Consider the following 16,556-nt stretch of genomic DNA (forward strand, 5'->3'; position numbering starts at 1 on the left):
GCAGGATTCCTTTATACAGGGGTCCTGGTGTGGGACTTACGAAGAGGGTTATTTCTTGCAGCCTGGATTCATCTTGGGCACCAAGACATGGAGGGTCAGACCTGTACCATACGTCCTCCAGGATCCACTGGAGGCAAAAAGATGGTGGGCTAGGGGAAAGAGATGTCTGTGCTGGTGGTACAGTCCTCAGAAGCACTGCAAGTGCTGTCTCCTTGCCTTTCCCCAAGGTTAAACCCTTTGTCTGAAGTCATAGGGAAGAATTAATTCTCATGGGACTATAGCCGAGAAATGATGACGCACACCACTGTGTACTGGACTATAAATTTGCTTCTCTTCTCTACAGCATCCTGTGCAATCATACTACCAGTGTGAAATGAGTATCAGAATCATGACAGCTCTCCAACTGATTAGCTGAAGAGTGAATTTTCTGGTAATAAATGTCTTTTGAAGATAAATCTGAACTATAAGGAATTCTATAATGTACTGTATTATAATGCACTGCATTACCATGCAATAGATTGAGTCTGCTTGCAAGGGCAAGATAGGTGAGCATCAACTTTCACCTCGAACTATTTAACTATGAATAAAAGGAAATTACAAGTTGGAAAATAGTATTTTTCTCTAAATGACAGGATTACTGAGATTTTTCTGTGAATCACAGGACGCACCTTGCTGATCTTTCCTTGGGAATCAGAATCATAAACTCATTTTCTCAGCGGATAGAAAGTTTTAGGAAATGTTCTCTGAGGATTACATAATGGAGATATACAGTGGACTGCACGGAAATCAGCATTTTCACATTCAGTACTTATTTTACATTTATGATTGTATCAGTATTGTAAGAAAGCCACAGCTACAAAAACTTTGGCTAGTGCTCTCATTAGTTAAAAAGTGCTCCACTAAAGTGCTAATGCAAACTTCTATAACCTTCTGAAAATGAAAATACACCTCTGAAAACAGTCAATATGCTTTAAAAGTTTTTGAAGGAAAACTTGGGAAAGTAAAGATGTTTTTCTTGCCATATTAAAAGACAAATGACTGGCTTCCGTGCCCATGCTCTCAATTCCCATGAAAACTGCAAGCCAGCAAAAACTGTTCCCCAAGTGCTGTGTATTGTGTTATTTATTGTTACAGAAGGGATTACTTTTCACTAGCTTATCCCTGGCAAGAAGAAATCTTAAACCGTATCACATGGGGTGAGGAGAGTGTGAAGGGTGTGATTCATAATATTTGAATGCAAAAAGCTGGCATAAAATATTATGCTGTTCAGCAGGCAGAGCCGGCTCATTGTTCTGCTGGTTTCAACACAGCATTCCTTTCCTTCCCCCTCTTTTTCTTTATGCCTTCAGATTGTGAAACATCAGTTGATTTTCTCCGTAAGTTGCAAATAATTTTATTAATTTATTAGGAAAAAAATAACCCTGGCTGGAAATTCCATTGCTATGGGCCATACCCCCCACCATTATGCAGACAACGGATCTGGTAGCCATTTTGTAGCACCGTTCCTGAAAAAGACTGACTTTCTTTGGCTCTTTGGAGAGGTAAAAGGATAAGATGCATTTACTGGCCATTGCTCTTCTGGCAGACAGGCATAACCGCTTGAGAAGCAGAGAAACTATGTATTCTATTTATTTCTAGCAGGGCCCCATGCAGTCTGGATCAAAATGATGAAGAAATTATTGGCACTGTAGAGACCAAAAGGAAAGGACATTTGTCACATACATGTTGCATTGATGTTTTAAGCAGTTATACACTCCTAGGAATCTCAATTTCATTTTTCAGAATACACTTTATAGAAGTAATTTTTACAAGAAATGTATTTCACAGAATAAAGCATTATTATTTCCCTCTTTTTTAATACCAAATAGCAGATGAGATTATTGTGTACGCTAACAGTGCAGCTAACACCATTTTTGTTAGCCCCCAGGCTGAGCATCACGCTCTATGCTGTATCATTTGAAAGGTGACAGCAATGGATGGAGCCATGTTTGGAAATGCACCTACAATAGCTGGACCTGCACTGTATAAATCTTATAGATCCACAAGTAAATGCAATAAATTATGTTATATTTCAAGGGCTTAAATTGTTCATGACTTTTCTTCCTTTGGGATAGCCAATAAAGAAAAGACTTAATGATAATTCTCTCTTTCTATTTTCTGCCGACGACTTTGAGCTCCATATTGGCTATTTTGTCTTCTGATATTTGCCTGCATTGATTCTCTACTGCTCCATTAAAGGAATGTTTCTGTTATTTCTCAGTGACAGCTACACCTAGTTCCTCTTGAAGGAAATAGGCCGCCTGTCCTTTCTTATCACAGTACAGGCTGGTTCATACATTATGAATGCGTCATGGGTCCCATCTGGTAAGTCCCAATTTTCAGCTTGGTGTGTGAGGAAGTTCTGATGCTGGACCTCAGGCTGCTCCAACCCACATTTATCTGAGAACAGTGCAGGGACATTTGTTGGCCAGGGTGTCCAATCTTCAAGATTTCTTCAAAAAAGGATTATTGGATATTGTATTTTTAGATTCTACTGCATGCTCTTTGCAAATACAATGTTGGAAAGGTTTTCTAAGGAGGGATGAGTAGAAGAACATTGTTTGTTTAGCAAGACAAAGTAAAGGTTGGAAGAAGAAATGATTGCTGCCTATATTAAATTAAATTATCCAGGAGGCAAGAAACACAGCACTAGCGAAGAAAGGCATTAATACAAGGTAATGAACACTATTTGCATTCGAGCAAAAATGTATAAAGGGGTGCCAATATGTATGGATAGACTGGAAATTTGATGACGCTTAGTCATTTGGGCAGTCAAGCCTATAGTAACCTCCCAGGGGGCAACACCAGAGACAAAACCAACAAGCTGTATTTATGATTGCATTCGAGACATTTATGGGAAGGGAGTTTGATATGGTCCCGGGATAGCCAGGACTCGATCTGAGCACCTGATGGGTCTCTGCCAATTCACCATCCCTAACACTTGCACATTAAGAAAGGTCTATCAGTGAAATGGAGAAGGGGACAGCAGGTGGGTGAAGTTTGATGAGACCATGGGCTGTAGCCCAAGGAGAAACATTAACGCCATGAGAGGGAGCTGTGCCCTTCAGAACTGCCCTGGGATAAGTCTTCTCTCCATCCACAAAGTATAACATTAAGATCATGTTTTCCTGTCAATGCCAGCTACAAAAATGAAGCTTCAAATGAAAGAGGCCCAGGGGACACTCCTCCTGACCAGCTGCAGCACGATGTGGAGTCAACCAAGCAGTATTGCTCCGTTTGCCCGTGAAGGAAGTAAGAGCCTCAGTTTTCTTTAAAAAAAACAAAACCCACAGTTTGTGCCCGGCTGGGGTGACAAGGAGGAAGAGGAGGAGGAGGAGGAAGGGAAGCTGACAGGGCTGCCAAGGCTGGAAGCACCCCCTGCACAGAACCCACGGAAAGCCTGAGCGGCACGACCAAAGGCAGGGGCCAGACCCAGAGCCCGGGGCTGTGGCATGCGAAGCCAGACCTGCTTCCACACCCGGGGAAGGGAAAACCCGTCCGGAGAGCCGCGCAGGGGTACCCGACTACGGCCCGGATCGGGCCCAAGCCCGGATCAGGTCCCTACCCTCCCTCTCCCTCAGCGGGCCGGCAGCCTGCGAGGAGGCGGGAGGGTAGGGCAGGCTGCTGTCGGATTGGGTAGCACTCCTGTCAATCAACGCCCCCTCCGCGGCGCGGGGCGTTATGCGCACGCGCGCGCCTCCCTCCGCCCCGTCGTGCCTGCCTCAGGCTCGCCCCTCTGTGTCATGCGGCGGGCGTACGCATGCGCAATGGGGCAGGCGCTGAAATTCAAACCTGCGGAGCGGTTGGGGCGGTGGTTTTGCCTATTCTGAGGGAGCGGGCGGCAGCAGCGGCAGCGATGGACCCGTTCACTGAGGTGAGGGCACGGCGTGGGCCGGCCTCCGGGCCCTGAGCTGTCGAGGGGCCGCAGCTGGGGCTTGATCCGGGGCGAGGGGGAGCTGTCAGGGGAGGGGGCCGCAGGAACGGGGGGTGGCTAGGGCTGGTCGGGGGCCGCAGGGGAGCCGCTCTTTCTGGCCGCGCTGTCGGGGCGGAGCAGTGTCTCCCAGCCCTGGCTCCTGGCTAAGGCTTGTCAGAGCCCCTCATCCCTCCCCCTCCCCGTTGTTCTGGGGGTTCGCGGGCTTGCAGAGAGTGCCTTTCTCTACAACAGGGAGACAGGTCTCCCTGCCGCCTCTCTCTGCGCCCTCGCCTTGCTCGTACCTCCAATGTTGCAGCTGCCCAGCTATCTGTTGGGCGTCAGGGCTCGTCCAGGAGAGCACAGAGGTTATTCGTGTAAGGGGTTGCAAAGGAGTGGACCTTTTCTAAGCCGGACTGGTACGTGACTGCGTTTCCTAGCGCTTTAGTGTTTGCCTTTTATGGGCGTCTGTCAGATTAGATTTTCGGCTGAAACAGAAGCGACACTGAAAGCTAATGGGAGTGGTATTGACACACGTTGTGCTTGCCGTATCTAGAAGTCGAGTGCGAAGTTTGCCCAAAGCAGCCACCATCTGATTAAAAATGCGTCCTCTCTGACATTATTGCCACCTGTGATTGGTCACTTTCATTTGCAGGCACAGTTCCTTTTTTTTTTAAAAAAAAGTAGTCGTCAGTTGTTAGGGTGGATTTGTGCGTGTGTGAGTTTTACAGAGGCAAAACTGTAACGAAATGAGTGGAATTGACCAGCTTGGATCTATATGAAGATTGGAGGTTTCTTAAAGATGCTGTACTGTACTCTGGTTTTTATGTGTGACATCTGCAAAGTTGTGGAGCTGTCTTGTGACTGTTTTGAGAAATGTTGTAGTAAAAATGGCCTTCAATCCATGGCCTGCCTAAACAAAAATATAAACTGCTTTAAAAAAAATCCAAATCAAATACTTTGGTGAAACACTCTACTCTCCTCACGATCTGTATATAAAATTGACATACTTTAAGTAGAGTGCTCAAAAAAAGGAGACTGCACAGATCTGACTTTATAAACTGAACATAAGGTATCGATCTGCCCATATTTACTAAATGTGTTATGCCAAGGCAGATGTACCCTAACCCCATGTAATGGCTTGCCAAGTATAAACATCTAAAACCTCCTTCCTTAATTGGTAGCAAGTGACATGATCCAACTAGTCTTAAATAAACTTGAAGTCCAGACTACTGAACAAGTTTAAAATGGTTTTGCACTCTGGGACATATTCCAACTTCAACACGCCCTTTTTGTAGATAACTGACTTTGGAAAGCTATGACCAACGGTGAGCCTGCTCCTTAGAGTAAACTTCGTTCAAATGTTAGCTAGTATTGCAGAATGCCTGAAGTGTTGCCTAATCAAGAACACTTATGCTGTGGAGGACATTCCACTGTTGTGTAAAAATCTGACTGGTATTAGTATTAAAGTTTAATAACTTTCCCAAGAAAAAGTTTTCTGAAAAGGAAGTTTTTTACCGCCTACCGGGAAGTATTTATGTTTGGGGGTTTTTTTTTGTATGTTTTTTTTGTGTTTTTCTTCTTTTCACAGAACCTTTCCTTAGCTTAACTTTTTCCAGATAATCTTTGTCTACAAATTACTATGCTCTGTTACTTGCAGGGAACTGACGAGACATAAGTGTTGGTTATGTAAAGCAGTGTAATTTGTCCTTAATTGGCCAAAGCATTCAGTGTTTGCTGACCACTTTCCCGTCATAAATTTTGTCCTGATGTCATGGAATTTAAGCTCAAATAAATCTTGCTGTAAGATTCAGTGGAATGTTTTCAAATCAGACAGTTCTGAAATAATATTTCTTTTGATTAGTCTTACAAGCAAAAACTGGTAACCTCCTGAATCTCAACCAAATCATTAATACAGGACACACTGAGGAGATGATGCAGCGGATACTTTTTTAGGACCACAATGAACACACTATTTGTGACTTTCAGTTTATAGCTGATTGTATAATTCACCTCTCTTGCACAAAAAGCTTTATGCTTGGTACTACAGAATGTTAGAAATAGTCTCAGGTATTTTGTACTTTGAAGTACTGATTAACATTCATAGAGCAAAGTATGGTTTCCTAGCATGGAGGATGACCAAAGAGAAATAAGTGATGCAGTTGCTCAGGGAAAAATTTGCACATGTGAAGTTTGAAGTTAACTGTTCTTTCAATGTCTTGGGAAAATTTGCTCCTCTTGCTGCCTTCTACTAAAGCAGGGTAGTTAGAACAAATTCTTGTAATCACATACAGGCCTGAGTATCTTCTCTAATACTGCTAAACTTGTACTTTAAAACACATTTAAAAGTAAGATTGTTCATCAACATTTAAAGTGGGAAGGCCTTTTCTGATTTTTAGAAGGTGCTTTTGCCACACAAACTGTGATCCTCTAACTGTGACTTAGTAGTTCTCAGATTCCTAGATGTAATGAAATAGGTACGTCCTGCTCTGAAACACTTAGAGAATGTACTTGTAGCAAATACTCTGCTGATGAAAAGTCAGTCTCAAGTTCTGGTGACTGGCTTACTCATTGTGTGTAATAGCAGAGTTTGAATTACAGCAGTTGCATGGAAAACTTGAGATACAAAAAGCCAATAGGAGCTGGAGTTCAGCAACAGAGGCGTGCATTCTTGGGAAGTGACATCCTATTTGTAACAACTGAAACTCCATTTTACTGAACTAACAAAACAGAAAGGAATGTGACTGTGTTTGAATAGAACTGTAGGAATACTGTTGTGGAAGATACTCAACTGTGTGCAGTGCACAAAGAGTTAATTTATATAGCCTTTAAGATTTTATTTATGTGAGTATTACCTGCACTTTGTATCTCTAAGTTTTAGAGGTTGAAATAAAGAAACAACTAGTGGACACAACTAGCTATGGAACTTTTCACTGAAGGCACTAAGGCGCTCCTGGCTTTTCATGTGTCATGTTGTTCTCCTCCCCCATTTTTCTTTCCCCCAAAATCCTCCTCTTCTATGGAAGTTAGAGAAGCTGATTTTTGCTTTCACAAAAAACTCTTCAGATTGACATTCCATTTGTCCTGTGTTGCCCTACAATGGAACATTGTTTAAGACTTCAGCATTAGACAGTTAAAAATGTGAAATGTGTATTTAATTGCTGTGCAACAGCATAGATAATGCCTGGCACAGTTCTCGCAACGATTTATGTGGCACCAAACAAGTGCAGTTTATATGCTTCTCTTTAAAGGCCATTAGTTCAATCACACAATTTCTTGTCTCAAAGTGCCTTAAAACCTAGATCAAAGGAGTAATTAAGTATTCTTTAGCTGTGATCAGGCTGAGTCATAATAACCTATGAATGCAGTATTTAAAACAAACCCACAGCGTATTTCAAACTTGGATGCTCTAAGGAATCACTTTCTATGAGTGTGGAACCTTTACTGAAACAGCTATTTTGTATGGAATATGGTCATAGTACTCAAATTTCCAACAGACTGGGAATGAAATAGAATGTTGTTAGAAAGCTTAATTGGTATCTCTTTATGTTCTCCTGTATACAGGTGTATTGTGATAAATAGCCTGTTTATTAAGACAACTAGTTATATTATCAGTCTATTCTTAAGCTTGAGGAACAGAAATGTACCTTTTGAGTTAGAAGGTGTAACAGCAACTTTTTTTTTTAATATTAACAGCCATGCATTTAATTTGTTGAAGTGGTTTTTTATGACCACTTGGCAATCACTTCAATGTTGCTTATTTTGTTAGAGGGTTAGTGCCAGTCAGATTACTTGACCATATGCTTTAGCAGTGTGTCAAAAAAACCTATTAACAAGACTTGACAGTTCAAGACTGTCAAGCAGTGATTCAGTGAGAAAGGTAATTACTTTCAAACATCTCGGACTACTTCAGGCTCTATACAAGCCTCTTTTTTTTTTTTTTTTTAATTTTGCCTTTGCTTGTGTCTCTTAAGCCTGGTTCCCTTTGAAAGCCAAGCTAATGGTAGACACTAGTTGATTTAATGACCAGAACTTTGGAACCTACCAGCTAGCTTTGCCTCTTCCTAGTAAAAGAGTCGGTGTCTCAAACTTAGCTGCTTTTACAATTTTAATGGAAGCTTATGGCTAGGTGCAAAGACCCAAACCATTGCCTCTGTGGAGAAAATGCTGCAGCCTGTTATCTGTAGTAGGCCAAAGAGCTTCAGAAAACTTGTAAACATACTGACTGGCCAGAGAGCAAGAAGGTAGCTTGGAATGTGCTACAGTATGAGCTACCTTTTATCTAACAGGTACTTGCTGAAAATGGGAGAAGCTGTGGGTATTGCAATGGTGAAATCCAAGCATGGGGATCAGGGGTTATCACAGTGACAGGTAGGTCACAGGAGGTAGACAGAAAAACCATAGAGTTAGCGGTATAGAAAACGTCTTGTTTGTTCTGCTTTCAGGAGAGGATACCCAGTCAGAAGACCAGACTTCTGAATATTGCTATCACATTGCATTACAGTAGATCAGTTAGCAACATCAGAGAGTTGCATTTGTCTTAAAGTAGCCTTCACTATAAATCTCTGGTATTGTGGACCTTAATGTATGGTATATAAAATTCAAACATTTTTAATTTCAGCTATTACTAGCTAACAAGCTTATTACAATGTACAGTAACGCATGATTTATTAATTACTCAGAAACTCCTTGAAAGAACCCGTGCCAGGCGAGAGAACCTGCAGAAGAAAATGGCTGAGCGGCCCAAGATGGGAGTGAGACCCATGATGCAGACTAAGAGGGTCAGAGAGCCTTTGTTAGAAACTGGTAACCAGGCTCCTCTTCCTGGTGAAGAAGGTATTTTGCAACAAGTTTACTAAAGATTGGCTTTTGATACAAGCTCCATCTCCTTTATTTCTAAGGGCAAGTGAAAACCCTTAGTATTTATCTTGAACTAAATAGCAATGTATGCAATTACCTGACCACTAGGACTGAATGTGGCTAATGTTTAGCTTGACCTGAGAGTAGGTGCTCTAAGTAATTAGTAAGCTATTTAAAAATAATTATATAATGCCAAAGGTAGTACCTTGCCCTTGGTAGAGTTTGGGAAGGGCAGGTTTTTGGGAGGTGTATGAGGGTATTAATAAATCATAACTTTATTTGCATTATAGTTTTGTACTGCCCCTGAAAATATTTTAGATTGTTTGAATACTAATTTGCTTGAATACTCTGACCTGTACAGTGAAACCTGGTACAAAGCCATCACCATCGAAGAGGCTTTGCCCTAACAATATGGAGGATCAGACTTCCAGTTCAGAGAACAGAGAGCCAGTTCCTTCAAGTTCCACAATCCGTCATTCTCCTGAGATGACTTCAGAGTTGTGTGTAGCTTCTTCTAACAGGGCTTCATTGGTTCAGTCTCCTGAGAAAGGAAAAACAAACACTGAGTCAGAAACTCCTGCAGCCCTTTCAGTCAAAACACGTATGCAGAAATTGGCAGAACAGAGGCGCTGCTGGGATAGCGAGGGTATGTTTCACTTGCTAAGCAGTATCTGTGTTTTTCAGTGTTTGCATTGATGATGATGTTTGCTATCATACGACAATTTTGTGTGTTTATGCTAATTTTTTCATAAAGAATTCTTAGACAGCACCAGGAAGGCCTAAAATAATGGAATGGTTGACTACAGCTTAATTTTATACACCTTTTCCCTACTGGTGTTGATGCCTTGCTCATCACAACAGCGATGTAAAACTGGTAAACTGCTTGGTTAAAAATGTGTTGGCTTTGGAATAAGCTTTAATTTAACTTGGTTAGCCTCAATGCCTTCAGAGCTAGTAACTTGATTCTGTTGATGGCACGAATATCTAACTGTTGATAAACTCAATATACAGCAAAATGCAAAAGATGTAAATGTATCTCAATATATTTTATTAATATTAATTGTTGTTTGTTAAAATAAATGTTTATTAAAATAAATGTGTTTTCTTTTTTTCCAGATCCCTCTGAATGTGTTCCTCTGTCTTCCCTCCAGTCAAAAGGTCTATCTGTTTCTCCACCTAAGCAGACTTCTAATGCCCTGGCAAGTGGTACCCCTATTGGGAGAAGAGGCCGTTTAGCTAACCTTGCTGCTACAATTGGTTCCTGGGAAGATGACCTAAGTCATCCATCTGCAAAGCAAAACAATGCACAAGGACAGCCTGGCACTACTTGTTTATCCAAATTGTCCACTACAAGTGGAGCATCTGCTAGAATCAATAGTAGCAGTGTAAAGCAGGAAGCTGCATCCTGTTCTCAAAGGCTTGTTGAGGCTTCTATTAATAAACCAGCAAACTCAAAGACAGCGGTGAGTGTCTGATTTAGTTGCTGATTAAAAATTGATTTCTGTATCGGGGGGGAAACAAATGTTAATTCATAACTCTTTAATCTGAATTTAAAGATTCGGTGTGAGCAATCTTAGTCTATTTACAACTTTCGTGTTATTGCAATCCCACATGGCCTTTTTTAATAGCAGACCTGAAACAGCTTAGAATCCTTCTTATCGAGACTTAAAGCTGAGTGTAGTCATAAGTCTTGTAAAAGTTGATGTCGAAGTAACTGATTGCTGCTCTTTTGACCATCAGAAGATGGCTTCTTACAGAGATATTGGGTTTTATTCTGTAACTTCATGTAGTTGATTGACTTAAATTGTAAATATTATTGCTGTATGAAAATTCAATCAGAATGCTGAAACTAGTAGTACCAGATACCTCTTGTTCAATTTATGCCATTTCATAAATGGCAATATCTGCCTTGTGCAGCCTTATTTCCCTTGTTTAGGGAAATGTGGGAAAATAGCTACAGTAGCTGGCAAAAGCACCTGGAATCAAATGCTGAAACAATCTGAAATACTGGATTAAAAAAAAGAAAATCTACGGAAGCTTAACACACTTGTTCTTAGCTTTTTCTGTTGCTAATGGAATAGGTGTGTTATGTTACAGTATGCTGTGCAGAACGCTTTCGTTCTTTTTCCTCGAGAGAGAATAAGAACCTACAGTCTCATTTTAATGTTATTCCTTTTTCCCTTGTTAAGGATCCAAACAATTTTTTAACACAGTCTTCAAGAGTTACTGTTCCCTGTCCTAAGGAATCTGAAGTACGACAGCTGCTAACAGAGAATTCCTGCAGCCCTCAGAAAACTGAAAAGCGTACACAAACAGCAAAATCAACTTTGTCTCAACCAGTTCAGTCCAAAGAAGAGCCAATCAAAGGAACACATGTGCAACTTGAACCTAAGAGTAAACCCACAACACCAGGTAATCTGTTTTTCAGCTTCAATAAATGTTCATTCAAATTAGACTTATCTGTCCTGTGTTGAAAATACATATTGGTTAAGAATTTGTTACCATATCAGATAATGCCTATTCCCTGCTGTAATGTGAGTAAAGTCCTGGAGAGTTCTGTGATAATTATCATAAATTGTACAGCTTCCATATTTTGCAAAGGTATTTTCTTGGACACTGTTTTCATAACTTCTGAGAGCAAAATCAATCTAACTTTTCTCTCTATGTAAAAATGTATCCTACTAACATCAGTTAACTGAGACTATTCAAAACTTCTTTCAAATTTTTGGATACTATGTGTATCCAATAGATATAAGGTAAAGACTCAGCTTTGTTTTCTTCCATTGTATGCAAAATGCCACATAGATGCTCTAACTTTGCATGCTAGCTTTCTTTTCAGTGGCAGCATTGATGTCAAAACAGGAGATCCCCAGTTTTAAATTCAACCACTTGCAGGGTCAGAAACTTAGACTAACAGCTTGACCTCTTGGAAATGATGGCTAGTAGAGCAAATGTGTGTGTCTAGATATGCTGACACTAAAAGACAAGCTCAGTAAATTGGGGTGGATGCCACGCAGTGTATCTGCCTTAAGTACTGGAATGCTCATTTATATGAAGGTTGCAGATGGGGTGGGTTGTAGAGGAAATGTTGAAAAAGCAAACCAGCTCAAGTAACTGGTGGATCACACATGGACTTTAAGAGAAGGACATCTGTTTGCTCTGATTTGCTGCTTTATAACTTCGGTGTTCTGTTGCCGTGGTGACTTGCACTTCAGGTTTAGTTTGCCTAATGTATAACGGAGTAAGAGCCGTAGAGACAGCTTAATTGCCTCATTGAGAACCTTCAGCAAGATACAAAATTGCAGTGATTTTCCTTCTGTGTTTCTGAGAATTTCTTTTAAGGCAAAACAATTGTTCTTATAGGGGGATCAGGAATTAAGCCCTTCCTGGAACGCTTTGGGGAGCGCTGTCAAGAGCGTAGTGCACAGAGTCCTGCTACAAATACTCCAGGGTGCAGAACACCCGTTGTTACCCCAAACACAAGGGCAATTCAGGAAAGGCTTCTCAAACAAAATGAAAATTCCTCTACTGCCAGTTTAGCGCTTCAGCTTAAGCAGGTATGACTTGCTACATCCATAGCTTGTTTATAAGCTTGGGGAAGATTCTTACTGTCCTGCACCTACCTGAGGGATTTGAAATGTTTTGACATCTTAAACCCGTCAGCTTTTCCCCCATTCCTCTTAATTTGCTTAGGAACGTGAACGAGAACTTTCATGCCTTCGTGGCCGGTTTGATAGGGGCAATCTGTGGAGTGCAGAGAAAAGTGAAAGTTCGAAGAGAAAACTTCCAGAAGCTAAAATGGTAATGTGTTATGTCCATGTATCACAAGATGGTAGTCTGTGGTATTGCTTTAACATGTTCTGAAAGCAGGGATAGATGTGCAAATGTAAATAAAAGATAAAACCTGTGCTTTGTGAATGCCCAGGCTGTGCAAGACTGCTTGTCAAGTGGTTTGTAAGGTTATTAACGAATTCTTAGATTTTTTTCCTCCTGTAGAATCAATTAAGGAGACAAGTAATACTGCTTTGAGCTAATTGATTTTTTTTTAAGTTATAGAATATAAAAAACCACACTTATAAAAAGAAAGAAATAAAGTTCCTTACACAGCCGCTCAATTTAGTATTTAGTACTTCAGCTGAATTTCTTACATGAATAAATAGGATATTCTTGATATTGGATAGGCAACCTCTTTCTCCTAGCAGATGTTAATGTGTTTCTGGCAGTTTTGTTTTTAGTTACTTTAAACATTACCTTCTGACTGTACTATGTTTTTATTTTTGCCAGGAAAGCCAATCTCAGGCTAGTCCAAAACGTCCTTCTAGTTCAGATGCCACTGCTTTTGGATCAGCAGAAGACACACCAGCAGGTGACAGGCCAGCAATGTCTCCCAGCATGGAGTCGTCAGGTAAGAACTGTCATTGCTCGCCTGTGGCTAATTCTGGAGTGAAGTACTGCGTTTGACATCCATGAGCAGATAAAGAAAGAGGCTAGTAGCACTGACGTATAGAGCTAGAACTCTTGTTTGGATACTGATATGTCTAAATCTTCTTGTAAGACAATAATACTCTGCACTTGTATACCACTGGAAAGACTGGCAAGGCAGACTGCCCTTTTGTTTTGCAGTGGGTTTAACCTATGTTTTGTACTTTTACATATGTTAAGTGTAGAGAAAGTGAGAATTGTCAGTTATAGATTTAATCCATATGGTACCTGAGTATACAAATTTCCACAATACTCTAATGGGAGGGAACTCTTCCCTTGCCAGTATCTCCTTATGATATTAATTCTTACAGTAGGGGTCATCAAAAGAATTCAGAGATGCTCGTGGCATCCTTTCAGGGGCTTAGTGAGTGGAAGAGCCTCCGGAGCTCTGTGAAAGAAGAGTGAACTTGGTTAACAATTCTTATAGATGTTATGGGCAAACAGGCTATCAAATGTGCTTCTAGAAAAACAGGATGATATCCTGCTCTTGGGTTGGGTTTGGGTGTGGTGGGTTTTTTGTTTATCTCTTAAATTTTCCCTTTTTGCTCTTAAGTGTCTGTACTCTGTTGTGGTTTCAGCTTTTTCCTGTGCTATGGGTTTTCTGATTATAAGGTAGAAGTCTATCTGTACAGGTTGTGGAAAGTATATATTCTAATGGGGTTTTTTTTTGACAGCAAGCTAACTGGAAAACTTTTTGTAAGTTGTCAGCTATATTATCAGCCTGCCAAAATTTGTTAACTTAAAAAACCCAAACCAACAAAAAAAACCAAACCCAAAAAAACAACAAACGGTAGACGTGATCATCAGTGACCTTTTTTTTTTTGTAAACTTAGATGCTCCTAAATACGAAGAGACTGATAAACCCAGTCCTCTGAAGATCTCTGACCCAAAGAGCCCCGTAAAAGAAATGCCTGTCTCAAAACTTGAACAACTTGCTGAGAAACCAAAAGGTTTGTATTGAGTAGATGTATATTAGTGCACTTAGCTATCTGTTGCCACTTGTACAGTGGAGTGTTAACGTCCTTCAGGTCTGAACAATGAATTCACTATACATCTGCTGACAGTTGTGTATGTTGTAATAAGGTTATAAAACAAATTGGGAAACTTCTTTTATTATAACCTTTCTTGGCATTCAAGCCTTCAAGGAATATTAAAATACTGGTATTACCGTTTGTTGAGAATGAACAGAAATGACTGCTCTACAACAGACTTCCAGTTAAGGTACAGGCTTGTTTGAACTAAAATGTTCGAACTTGTCTAACTTTTACTCCCTGTCTATATCAATTATGTAGTACATATGATAATAGTATATTAAAATAAGGATGGAACTATAGGGTTCTGTATGCATGACTGTAATAAAAGGTGCTTTTTAATCAAGCTTACTTGAAAAGCAAAAATAGTTGGCCTATCTGTCAACATCTTTCTGTTCATTTAATGAGAACGAAGAGTTTAGTCTTGATACTACTAATATTTTAAAACATCACTCTTCAGATGAAGTATATGAAGTCGAAATGAGTGTGGATGATGAGATGAATAGCTCAAAAGTGATAAATGAAATTTTTGAAGTTCTTCAAGAGGATGGTCCAGACATAGAAAAGCTGAAGAAAGAAATGAGCATGAGCCTGGAAGGTGAAAGTGATGAGGATGAACAGGAAGAGTCACTGAATATTTCATCAATGTCTCTGTTAACCCCTCTAGTGGAATCTGTTGGTCCAGAGGTGAGATTTCCTAGGAGGTGGGGAAGGGCTTGTTTATCTGAGAGATGTACAATTTGCTTGTGAACAGTGATATTTTGTTGTATTGTGATACATGGGCAAATAGCAAAGTTATAAATGATGTTTTGCTAATGAAAACATAATGAGGTAAAGTTACCTTCCTCAGAAAATAACAGCATGTTGGATGACTGCTAAGCAAGTGGTTTAACCTCTGCTAAATCAAGCTTGAGTATATACATCTACTACTTGTGCTGGACTTGCAGTGATATACATGCATTCAGTGAAGTCATTACGATGAAAATCTGAAGATGAGTAATACACAATTACTACATCAGTTTGGAAACTAAGGGTGAAACCTCCTTAAGTTCAATGCTCCATTGGTGTGTCTAAAATTAATAAATGCTTGCTCCATGTCCTAGGAAACATTTGTAAAATGTCTGTTAAATAATATTATGCAGCCTCCAAATTTATTGTTTGTGTGTGTATAATACATTATATATTAAATCACAAAACAAGTAAAGGTGAGAGGAAACAGACTGTGATTAATGTGGACAGATATCTGTAATATAATCTTTTCTTCTCCCCAGGCCTTTGTTTCTCCGTGTAAGTCAACTGGTGAAGGTAGCAGTATCAGTGATGTAAGTCTGAAATCTGAAAAGTTCCAAAGGACTAAAGTCCCCAGGGCAGAATCTGGAGACAGTATTGGCTCTATGTCAGAAGATCGCAACCTTCCATATAGGTAATAAACACAAAAGTCCACACCTGATTCTGTAAGTGTGCAAATTTAAAAAGCCAGTGTTTAACTCTTCTAATAAAGCATCCTGCTTAAACTACAAAATAAGCTTTTTTTTTTTTCCAAGATCCTGATCTCTATCAAAGATTGTCTCTGTGTAGTCTTTTTGTTGCTTAAACTTAAAATGAGCTGATAGAATGCCTTTTTTAAAGCCATTTAGGCAGATTGGAAACATCAATACTTGATACTTATGTATGTATATTAAAAAAGAAAAAAAGCTTGGCACACCTCTGAAACGCTTAATGGGGTTTCTTCTTTTAAAAGTGTTGATGCATATAGATCTCAAAGATTTAAAGAAACCGATCGTCCTTCAATAAAGCAAATTATTGTTCGCAAAGAAGATGTTGCTTCCAAACTAGAAATGAAAAAGAATGGTCCATCTGATCAAGTCAATATCAAAAAGAAAATGCAGGTATCAAATATATACTTAAAATCCTTTTTTCTAATTTACTGTTTCCTTGCTTAATTTCCCCTGTGAATCTCCAGGGCAGGACAAACCGCTTAGAACTGCAAAATTGGGTTGTTTAGCATAAATACCTAATAGTAGGGAATGATACTGCATAATCTGAACAGCTAATGAGTCTCTTAAAAGGATCATGCTATAGAGTAAGTCTGGAGGGAACAAGCCATGGTTCTGAGAAGGGGACAGGGATCTATATCTTGTTCCTGCCTTTGAATTAGGCAGGATTCATAACTGCATACTCGCAGTCAACAATATTCTGATCTTCAGTGGTGCCTTGTTCACCTACATTGCTGA

The 16,556-nt window shown here is 40.0% G+C and overlaps 1 protein-coding gene across 2 annotated transcripts in view; it reads left to right on the forward strand.

Moving 5' to 3' along the window:
* The first annotated feature begins 3,786 nt into the window (after positions 1 to 3,786).
* ANLN (anillin, actin binding protein) overlaps positions 3,787 to 16,556 on the forward strand; it is a 28,966-nt gene continuing 16,196 nt past the window's right edge. The window contains exons 1-12 of one of the 2 annotated variants that reach the window (XM_064443942.1): positions 3,787 to 3,913; positions 8,632 to 8,785; positions 9,171 to 9,455; positions 9,926 to 10,272; positions 10,999 to 11,221; positions 12,173 to 12,366; positions 12,503 to 12,610; positions 13,094 to 13,214; positions 14,125 to 14,241; positions 14,783 to 15,009; positions 15,594 to 15,745; positions 16,064 to 16,211. In XM_064443942.1, the coding sequence (XP_064300012.1) occupies positions 3,800 to 3,913; positions 8,632 to 8,785; positions 9,171 to 9,455; positions 9,926 to 10,272; positions 10,999 to 11,221; positions 12,173 to 12,366; positions 12,503 to 12,610; positions 13,094 to 13,214; positions 14,125 to 14,241; positions 14,783 to 15,009; positions 15,594 to 15,745; positions 16,064 to 16,211 (2,190 nt within the window). In that variant the 5' untranslated portion in view covers positions 3,787 to 3,799. The remainder of the gene's footprint in view (positions 3,914 to 8,631; positions 8,786 to 9,170; positions 9,456 to 9,925; positions 10,273 to 10,998; positions 11,222 to 12,172; positions 12,367 to 12,502; positions 12,611 to 13,093; positions 13,215 to 14,124; positions 14,242 to 14,782; positions 15,010 to 15,593; positions 15,746 to 16,063; positions 16,212 to 16,556) is intronic. The other variant, XM_064443943.1, reaches the window with a different exon arrangement.

The sequence above is a fragment of the Phalacrocorax carbo genome, chromosome 2 (genome assembly GCF_963921805.1).
Source record: "Phalacrocorax carbo chromosome 2, bPhaCar2.1, whole genome shotgun sequence".
NCBI classification, from domain to species: Eukaryota; Metazoa; Chordata; class Aves; order Suliformes; family Phalacrocoracidae; genus Phalacrocorax; species Phalacrocorax carbo.